Raw genomic sequence first — 10,983 nt, 5'->3', positions numbered from 1 at the left:
TAATCTGTATAACTGAAACTGATCAATCTTCAAACATGCCACCAAGTCGAGTCCTCAAAGATCTGCCTGAACATATGTACCCGCTTGTTGTACCAGAGAAATGATTCCAGGTATGTATACACCGATCAGGGTGAATGCCTGAACATATGGCATTAAAATACCTCACAGGCAGAAAATATCAATAGACATGATCTGCTCAAGGATAAAAAACCCTTTTATTTATCAAAATTAGATGTTTCACAGATGAAAATGACAACAATTTTAATAGTTTGAATTTGGAAATATTTTATTTGGGTGTGTAAGAATATATAACATTAATCAAGAATCTGGCCACCATTTTAACAATTAAGTCATGGAATTCACATATAAAAGACTTCAATGTGAACTTTTATGTAAAAAGGTCACCATAAAGAGGAAGAATGAACACATCATTTTTAGTTTTCTCAACAGATATATACACAAAAAATTCTCATCTCATTCAGCATATTGGTTATCCAGGAAATTTGAGGAGATTACTGAGACAGAATCACTCGTAAATAAACATGACAACACAAAAATGCAGAACTATTCCTTTAATGTGTTGAAAGCAGCATGTACAAGAAAACGAATGGTGGAATACTTGCAATGTAACATGTGTTTTCCAGCTGTTTGACGAATGAATTTCGACATTGTTCTAAGGGAGATAAATTCACATTTAACAAGGCAATCCATGTTGCCCATATTTGAATACACCCACTTGTGTTAGCAACCAGAATCTTCACTAAAAGACGCAACAGAAGGAAGAGTGTGTTCTGGAGTTCGAAAAGAATTTTAGACAAACCACAGCATATCAGATTCCTGCAGATATAGCAATGGTAAATCAAGGACAATAATTATGGAGGTCCACAGACTTGAAACAAAAACACGGCAGATGCATTTGTTCAGCACTTCAGATCAGTGGGCAGAGTGATGAAAGTACACAGAAATGTTGATAGAGGAAAACACCATGATCATCATAATTTGAAAAAAACAAATATTGACCAAAGCATCGAACATGAAGAGTGGGCACTTTAGTGACTAAGCTATGCAATAGCTCTAAGGAGCGGTTCCAGTACTTTCATATCCCCCACTCGGAAACCAGCTTCATATAAAACTGACATAGAACAGAATGTCTCAATGTCATGGATCTGTACTGCCTACTGTGTAAATACATCCATAATATGTTACATATTCACTTACAATATACCCCTTGAAGGGCCTTCTGCAGGGTAGTTTCTTCATAATGATTATCCACAAAGTTGCCAACTGACACTGCAACCATGACTTGAAAGTTAATGTCAAACTAAGCAATCCCAGCTGCCATTCTTGCTGCTGGGTAATGTAGAAAGGCATTACTTCTGATACACGTATGTTTCTTCATGATGATTATCAACAATGTTTCCAATCCACGCAGCATCAATGACACCAAAGAGAACATGTCAAACTCACAGAGGGTACCATCTCCACTGCAATTGCCCTTGCTGATATTGGCCTTTCTGGGCAATGGCAAAAGACATCTGCTTCTTGTGAAAACATATAACTTCACAATGATGATCAGCAAACCTTCAAATCACACTTCATCCATTACAACAAAGTCACTCATGTCAATGTCATCCATGTCAAACTCACAGAGACTACCATCTCCACTGAGATCTCCCTCATTGATGTCATCTAGTTCCCAGTCAAACGTATTCCCCTCATTTCCCTCAGTTTTATCACCACCTTTCCTTTCATTCTTGTTACCACTGCTCATCTGGTCCTTGCTCTTTGTGTCAGCACCTTCTTTCTTCAAGTACTGACTCTTGGTCTTGGAGCTGCTAGCCTTGTCTTCTCGGGATCGGTTTCTTGAGCTTCTTTGGTAATCTCTGTCATCAACGTGTTTGCTATGCATCTTTTGAGACTTTGTGGCACCATCATGAACAATATCCTTTCGATTTCCTGTCACTGAATCACCTTTTCTTAAATGCTCAGTGTGTTTTTGAATCTCCCGACCTCTGTTTCTTTTATCACCACGCTCTCTCACAGGTTTATCTGCACTGGAACTTTTACTATGAGCTCTTGATCCTCGTTCCTGACTTCCTCTTGTCACCGATTTACCTGTCTTAAAGCTGTCACGTTGATTTGAGAGTCTTCTATCTCTGTCTGATCTTTGACCTGTTCGGCCAGAGTTACTCTCTTGTCCTGGCAATATCCTGCTATCCTGTTCAGCACTTTCAGACCAGGCTGTGTCAAAAGTTCCTTCATGTTCATCATAGTTCACCACCTCAACTACCCTCTCATTGTGTATAAACCCTTCATTTTCTTCAACAAAGCTTCCTTTTCCTAGATCAAAATATTCATCCTCTTCAGCATCATGCATCTGCATGTTTGGATCATCCATATTCCTGAGGCCACTTCTTGCTTCTCCTCGATAACCTCTTACATCCTGATTGCTCCTTATGCTATCCCCCCTTGACCCCTGGTCCATTCCATGATACACGTCATCAGGTTCTTCATCCATTCTCACCTCCCTTTCAACATGACCTCCTTCACCCATCACAAAACCATCATCCATCACATGAACCCCATCTTCATCCACATAGGCCAAAGCATACTCTTCATCTTCATTCACATATTCATCCATGTACACTTCCACAGGTTCCTCTTTTACCATTTTCAGGTCCGGAAATTCTTTTCTTGAACGACTACTGTTATCTGTCCAGAGCTGAAGGTCTTCACTTGACTGACCACGCTTCTCTCTCCTGTGCTGATATTTATCTCTTGAGTGATCATAGTTACCTGTCCTCTGCTGACATTCCTTCCTTGACCTGTCACCATTACCTGTCCTTCGCTGAAGGTCTTCATTTGCTTGGCCACGGTTCTCTGTCCTCTGCTGATGATCCTTCCGAGATCGATCACTGTTACCTCTCCTCCCTTTCTTTGACCGTTCACCTTTGTCTGTCCTCTGCTGAAAGGAACGATCATCTGATTTTGCTGAAAAGCTTGCCTTTTTACTTTCTTCATCAGTTTCACTCTTTATCATCTTATTTTGTTCAAGCATTCTTCTAATGTGTTGTTTGACCCATGTAATACCTTGCTGGACTAAGTCAGCACCCACATTGGCCCTCTTAGACTGAGATCTTATCATGTTAGTGGACTTGTGAAACAACTGACCTAAAACTTTTCTGTCAAGCATCCTTTGTTTACCCACTCCTTTTCCAGCATGTCCTTTATTTGATATGACTGACACAGCAGTGCCTTTTGTGTATCTGTTCGTACTTCTATAGTCTGCAACTACTTTCTGCGCAACAGTTTGTGCCCTAGCTTTCATATCCTTTTGTGCTTGACTCAAGGTTCCTTTAACTACAGTACTTTTTCTACCACCTGTTTCTTCATCTGAAGATAACTGCAACATTTCCTCAGGGTCTTCATCATCATCACCATCTGCTACATCACCTTCTCCTTTATCTGCTTTTAGCCTCCTTCTTATTTTAAGATTAGCATCCTCTAACCTTTCCATCATTATGTGACTCCAATGTAGGAATTTTCGGATAGAGTCTGGATGTGTTCGATCAAATTTTGGAATAAATTTCACCTTGGTTGTAAAGCTGCTTTTATTCTTAGAAGTGTTTTTGTCAAGAGATGAATTTTGGGGTTGAGCAACTTTCAATGTCTTTGTCCAGTCTGGCCTCAGAGCAAGAACTGACCCAGGCTGGACTGATCTTTTCAATTCACTCGCTTTCTTTTCAATTACAATCTCTGGTTCACTTTGGGATTCAAGGATCTTTTCCTGTATGTTTTCCTTTTCCTGAGTTTTTACATTGTCCATGTCAAAATCAACTAAATCCTGAGCATCAGGTTCATGGATGCTACTAGGATCTTCACCTGGCATTTCTACTGATTGAGAAGTAACAGGTGGTTGTTCTTCTACAAACTCTGGTGGCTGAGCACTTGCAGGGTGAGGTTGAGGTGAAAGAGCAGGTGGTGCAGGTTTGGGAATAGATGCTGTGGAGGGGTAGAATGGTGTTACTTGCCCATGCAAAGGCACTGCTTGTTGTGTGGGCACCTGGGATGCTAGAAGTGGTGGAACAGGCAGAGTAGGCTGCTGGGATGGCAATATTGGCAACTGAACTGGCCTCTGCACATTATGGCTACTCTGCAATGGTGCACTTAATGAAGCTCCAGGCATTGTCTGCATAGACCTGTTTCCAGCACTTCTTGAACTAATATCTGAAATTGTTGGTATGTCTGTCTTGGGTATTTGTAATGCTGGCCTTTCAAATTCATCATAAGCCCTTTCAAGCCGTTTACTTCCAAAATTTAAGTTTTGAGACCCTTCAGAGTTCTCCTCAACGCCATCTTCAGTTCTAATCTCTGTGTTTTGATGCTGATTCTTGATATGAAGAAGAAGAAAGTCTTTCTTCATGAATGTTTTGGGGCATTTTGGGCATCTCAGGTAATTGAATCCTGCTAGATGACTTTTATTCCAGTGGTTGCCAAACTCTTCAACAGTGCCATTAAATGTGCCTTCTGGGGAATTGTAGACATCTTTAGCATCTTTCTTTTGTTGAGGCTCTGCCACTTTCATGCAGGTTTCCCTGGTCACACTGCCAGGCATGATAAAGTGGATGTTGTCTCTCTCCTGTTGTCTAGCAACACGTACAAAACTTGATAATTCAGTCCTGTCCTCAATACCATGAAAAAAGTCCAGGTGTTCTCGAAGTTCATCTGCATCTACACATCCCATCGTACAGAATGAACAGATGAGATAAAGAACCTTTGCTTCATGAATCTTTGTCCAGTGACATTCAAACTGCTCCGATTTACCTTTAAATGAACACCCAGAAACATTGCACTCATATTCAGTTACTAATGACATGTCTGGATAACTGCCTACTTGTTTCAAGTCTGGTATCAAAGGCTCAGGAGTGGACTGCCTTCTTGGCTGATTAACTTCAGGTAATCTTTGTGGCTGGGATTCTTCAAGCAGCCTTCGTGGCTGAGCATCTTCGCGCATTCTTCGTGACTGTGCATCTTCATGCAACCCTCGTGGTTTTGCATTTTCAGGCAACCTTCGCGCCTGTGCATCTTCAAGCAACCTTCGTGGCTGTTCATCTTCAAGCAACCTTCGTGGCTGTGCATCTTCAGGCACCCTTCGTGGCTGTGCATCTTTAACCAACCGTCGTGGCTCTCTAACTTCTGGTGGATTATACCCTTGATCCGGTGATATGATAGATTCAGGCAATCTTTGTTGTTGGACAGTTTCATGGGGTCTTGGTTCCCTCCAAGATGAAAAGGTTTCAGATGGCAGGTTCTGAAGCAATAAATGTGAAGTGTATAAAGCTACAGTTTGCTCATTGAAGTTCTGTTTTTATGAAATTGGCCACACTATGTAGATTCATTTAAAAGTGGGAAGAAAAATCTTCCAAATATGAACAGAAACATTTACAGACTGACTATGTATAGTTTTTGAGACAATGCCTTAGGCATTGAAAAACCAATGATCAACTGTATGAAACTGCAAAGCAGATGCTTAAATATATCTGTGCATTAGGGTTTGATGCACACTTTATGAAACAAAAGGAAATACATTGTCAATCCAAAGAAGTAAATTTGACAAGCACAAACTGTATTTATGACTGTTTAATCAAAATCTACTTTAATCAAAGCAGACAAAAACAATCAGACGACACTAACTTCAGGAGGAGTACATATAATGGTGCTTTGACAGCAACAGCAAAATCTATTTTCAGTGGAAAACATAATTTTGTGTCATCGAAAGGGTGTTAGGGTGATTTTGAATTATACTTGTCAGAAATTTGTTGATCAGCTGAAAATTGAAATCCCTGTATTGTCTGATATAAAATCAGCTGACTGCCCAATTATTGTTTAATTTACGGGACTTGACATGCCCATAAGGTCTGTAGCCAATCAAGAAAGATTAGCATCTAAACAACAAAGACAAAATTGAAATAAGTGCTATTTAGTTCATGTCCATTCACTCATGCATGCTCATGGCAGTATAATTTCAGTTACCCTAGGCCTGGCAAGGGAACAAAAAATGGACATGACTGCAGCTCTGCACACATATTAGTTCCCTACTTCTTGCCTTAGGCCAAGAAGGGTGGGCAATCTTAAATGTGAATGAATATCACTTAAAAATTCCAGTGGGTGACATGGGAAAGCAGAAAGGTATACTGGGAAAGTGTTACTGGGGTTTCATTACATTCCGTAACAATACGAATAGTCCTCTTAGGTGGGCATAGCTCAATATTTCACATTCATTGGGTGGAAATAATACCCCAAAACGTGACCTGTTCAGTTAATCTCACTGCAGAAATTACCACGAACACAAGAAAATTGCATTTTATCGTCTAAAATTGTCACATCACGTCAATCACAATCATAACCATTTACAGCCTTAAAGGAACAATGAGAATGACACACAGCTGAATAAGACTGTCCATTATATCCATGTTCTGCCCTTCTTTGCAAAATTGAACACTCAATAACATTTTGTTCAGGCAAAACAGATTCCGCGCACAGTTCATGAAAAGCATGAGACGCTACCTCCTTCTCTCTCAACGCAATAGCGTGATGTTTCTTTGATATGCTGCCTCTATCTACTCTCATAACACAACAGCGTGATGTTTCTTTGATATGCTGCCTCTATCTACTCTCATAACACAACAGTGTGATGTTTCTTTGATATGCTGCCTCTATCTACTCTCATAACACAACAGTGTGATGTTTCTTTGATATGCTGCCTCTATCTACTCTCATAACACAATAGTGTGATGTCTCTCTGAGATGCTACCTCCTTCTCTCACAACACAACAGTGTCATGTTTCTCTGGGTTGCTTCCTCCCTCTTCTCTCACAGCACAGCAATGTGTGATGTCTCTCTATGATACTGCCTCCCTCTCTCTTCAAGATGCTGAATCTCTCTTCAGTCTTGGGACAAGTGTGATGTCTTCCCAAGAAACAAATTCTCTCTGATAAAAACATGGAACCAGAAATGACATCTCTATAACTTATTGTCCCCCTCATCTCTCACAACAAAACAGTGTTACACCTTTCAAAGATGTTGTCTTTCACTCTTCTCTCACATATCCAATACAATGTCTCCTTAAGATGACACCTCCTTCTTCCCTCACAACACACAGTGTGATGTTTCTCTGAGATGCTACCTCCTTCTTCCCTCATAACATAACAGTGTGATGTCTCTCTGAGATGCTACCTCCTTCTTCTGTCATAACACTACTGTGTGATGTCTCTCTGAGATGCTACCTCTTTCTTCCCTCACAACACACAGTGTGATGTCTCTCTGAGATGCTACCTCCTTCTTCCCTCATAACACAACAGTGTGATGTCTCTCTAAAATGCTACCTCCTTCTATCACACCACTAGCATTTGATGTCTCTCTATCTACTTTCACAACATGGTGGTGTGATGTCTCTCTGAGATGCTACCTACTTTCTCTGACATAACACAACAGTGTGATGTCTCTCTAAGTCTAAAATGCTACCTCCTCCTCTCACACCACTAGCATGTGATGTCTCTCTGAGATGCTACCTCCTTCTTCTCTCACAACACAACAGTGTGATGTCTCTCTGAGATGCTACCTCCTTCGTCCCTCATAACACAACAGTGTGGTGCCTCTCTAAGATCCTACCTCCTTCCTCTGCCACAACACAACAGGGTAATGTTTCTCTAAAATGCTACCTCCTCTCTCAACACAACAGTGTGATGTCTCTCTATGATAATATCTCCTCCTCATCTCACAAAACAGTGTGATGTCTCTCTGAGATGCTGCCTCTTTCTTCTCTCACAGCACAGCAGTGTGATGTCTCTCTGTGATAATATCTCCTCCTCATCTCACAAAACAGTGTGATGTCTCTCTGAGATGCTGCCTCTTTCTTCTCTCATAGCACAGCAGTGTGATGTCTCTCTGTGATAATACCTCCTCATCTCACAAGACAGTGTGATGTCTCTCTGAGATGCTGCCTCTTTCTTCTCTCACAGCACAGCAGTGTGATGTCTCTCTGTGATAATACCTCCTCCTCATCTCACAACAAAAATAGTGTGATGTCTCTCTGAGTTGGTACACCCTTCTCTCACAAGACAACAGTGTTTTCTCTCTATGATACTGCCTCCCTCTCTCTTAGAGATGGTGAATCTCTCTTCAGTCTTGGGACAAGTGTGATGTCTTCCCAAGAAACAAACTGTCTTTTATGAAAAAAATGGCACCAGATTGGAGCCTCTGTCTTATCTAAGGCCCAAAAGTGATGATATATCTATTTTTCTCTTACAGTGGTACCTGCATTTCATAAGCTGATAAGGGCCCAGGGTAAAGGACTGTGGTACCTGCATTACAAATCCTGACAGGAGGCTTGGGGGTGAGAACTGTAGTACCTGCATCACATATCCTGACAGAAGCCTTGGTGTAGAGAACTGTAGCACCTGCATCACATATCCTGACATAAGTCTTGGTGTAGAGGACTGTAATAACTGTCAGATATCCTGACAAAAATCTTGCTGTGGTACCTCAATCACATATCCCGATGGGTATCTTGGTGTAGAGGACTGTGGTCCCTGCATCAAATATCCAGCCAGGAGGTTTGGAGTCTAACGGTGTTTGCCAGACTACATATCTCCATGTGTTCCTTACCTTAAAAGACTTGCTGTAGAAGAGAACAGTCACCAACAAGAACACATACACTCAAAAGTGTCTGATCTCAAGAGGCTTGGTGTTGAGACAATGTTTACCTGAACACATATTTCCATAAGTTCCTTACCTTAAAGAATTGTTGTAGGGCACAACATTCACCAACCAGATCACATACCCTCAAAACAGGCAAATCTCAAGAGGCTTGGTGTATGGGACAACCTTCATCATATCACATACCCAGTATGTTCCTTACCTCATCAGGTTTGGCAAAGGTGACTTCGACCTCCTCCTCCTCAATAACATGTGGTTTGTCTGATACTGCTTTCTCTGCATCACACTGATTTTCAAATATCACAAATGCACAACCAGTTGGTCTGAAGAAAAAGAATGAATGCACATAGTACATTGATATTATGAAAATGATCAACACTTTTTGCATACAGTCAGAAACCTAGAATTGGATTAATTTGGCCATGTGCAACAATATCATGTTTGGGTACCTATTCATGCTTAACTGCATGGGCGAGTGAGTGAGTTTAGTTTTATGCCACATTCAGCAATATTCCAACTATATGGTGGTGGTCTGTAAATAATCAAGTCTGGACCAGACAATCCAGTGACCAACAACATTAGCACTGATCTGCGCAAATGGGAACCGATGACATGTGACCTGTGACCACCTGATCCCGTTAGTCGTCTCTTACGACAAGCATAGTCACCTTTCATGGCAAGCATGGGTTGCTGAAGGCCTATTCTACGCCGGGACCTTCACAGGTTAAACTGCATGGTATCTCAGTGAGCTAGCACTCTAAAACCAGCTTAAATCTGGGCTGGTAAAAAGAGCCACACAAAAACATGCATGCACATTGTCAGATGAGAAAAGAAATATTTATACGTCCATTTCAAAGGTAGACAGCAAGAGTTACCTGCTCTTGGCTGTGGGGGGCCCAGTTAGGGGCCCTGTAGGGGTGGTCTCACAAGACAAAAACAAGATTTTTTGTTTTGTAATATTGTTACAACTGTCGTAGGTATTTTAAAATGGACATTTTAATGCTATGTATGTACCCCAAGGAGGACTTAAGTGCGATGTTTAACCCTATTTCATCTCACCTCACTTTAGAGATTAAACAATGGCAAACTGATAACAGATCAAAGATCACAGTGCATACAAATCTGGGATCTAAACCCAACAGATACTAGCAGGAGCATGTGACAAAACTAACCTTAATTTCACATCCTTCACCACGTCAAAGTCCTCGACTCTTCCCCATCTGGAGAAGTAGCACATCAGCTTGTATCCAGGTGTGTGCACTGCCAGCCCCGATATTTTCAGCTTCCGATTGGGAGGCTCAGCATCAACCTAGATGTGAAAGAGTAATTGATGGATATTATTACATGTTTAATATCCATGTGTGTCAAATTGAGGTCATATGGATTTATTTACCACTTTACCAGATCTTTAAACATGTGAGCACATATAGTGTCAGAAGGTTGTTCACAAGGAAAAGTTTAGGATAAGACAACTATCACATTGTGTTCATCAAGGACATATGTGTCTATGGTTTAACACTACTTTTAGCAATATTCCAGCAATATCATCTCAAAGGACACCAGACGCCCTAAAAAAAACCCTGACATACTCTCAATATCGGCACTAGAATTCAGTCTTGGCAGAAACTAGTTAATTTATGATCATTTGCATGCCCTCTAACCCGGCTTCAGCCTACTCTATACTTCGGCACAATATAAAGCCTGCCCAACTGACTGTCTGTACAGTGGTTAACGCTCACAAAACCTACATCCACTATACTGTTTCTCCTGCTGATTGGCTGAATGTGTATTAACAACACAGTGGATTGCAGTTAAGTTCGGTGATTAAGTGAGTGAGGTAAATTGGTAAGCGGCACGAGTCACTTGGCAAATGAAATTAATTAGCATCTCCCAATTTGTCAGTCACCTGCTGACTCAAGATGTCCTTGAAGATTAGCATAAGGTGTATTAAGAAATGAAAAGCAGCTAAAGGCATTTAAGTCTCAAAAGAAAGCTTAGTTGTTCCTTTATGCATTAGCATGACTGGTGAAAAGATAAAACCTTGCAGAGAGTCACTGGGAACATCACTCTTGAGATGATATCAAAGAAACAGCAAACTACGGTTACTGACTTTTTAAAGTCATAAACTATATACATGTACACTTGTGTTGTATTTTTAAATGTTATCTTTATTGATGAATAAAGAATATGACACGTATCGACATGTGTTCTGTTGTATTTTATGGCACACATAACCTAACTTTCAGGTTGAAAAGTTAGCAGTTC

The 10,983-nt window shown here is 40.8% G+C and overlaps 2 protein-coding genes across 4 annotated transcripts in view; both read right to left on the bottom strand.

Moving 5' to 3' along the window:
- Nucleotides 1-268: 268 nt before the first annotated feature.
- LOC137295562 (serine/arginine-rich splicing factor 4-like) overlaps nucleotides 269-10,983 on the bottom strand; it is a 53,936-nt gene continuing 43,221 nt past the window's right edge. The window contains exon 2 of the mRNA XM_067826960.1: nucleotides 269-1,581. The gene's annotated coding sequence lies outside the window, so the exon portion shown is untranslated. The remainder of the gene's footprint in view (nucleotides 1,582-10,983) is intronic.
- The window catches only part of LOC137295561 (uncharacterized), a 38,063-nt gene continuing 27,348 nt past the window's right edge, over nucleotides 269-10,983 (bottom strand). For all 3 annotated transcript variants that reach the window (XM_067826956.1, XM_067826958.1, XM_067826959.1), the window contains 3 exons: nucleotides 9,891-10,027; nucleotides 8,921-9,041; nucleotides 269-5,311 (listed from right to left, as the gene is read on the bottom strand). In XM_067826956.1, coding sequence (XP_067683057.1) covers nucleotides 1,589-5,311; nucleotides 8,921-9,041; nucleotides 9,891-10,027 — 3,981 coding nt within the window. In that variant the 3' untranslated portion in view covers nucleotides 269-1,588. The remainder of the gene's footprint in view (nucleotides 5,312-8,920; nucleotides 9,042-9,890; nucleotides 10,028-10,983) is intronic.

The sequence above is a fragment of the Haliotis asinina genome, chromosome 9 (genome assembly GCF_037392515.1).
Source record: "Haliotis asinina isolate JCU_RB_2024 chromosome 9, JCU_Hal_asi_v2, whole genome shotgun sequence".
Taxonomy (NCBI): Eukaryota; Metazoa; Mollusca; class Gastropoda; order Lepetellida; family Haliotidae; genus Haliotis; species Haliotis asinina.
This window is presented reverse-complemented; position numbering and strand designations above follow the sequence as displayed.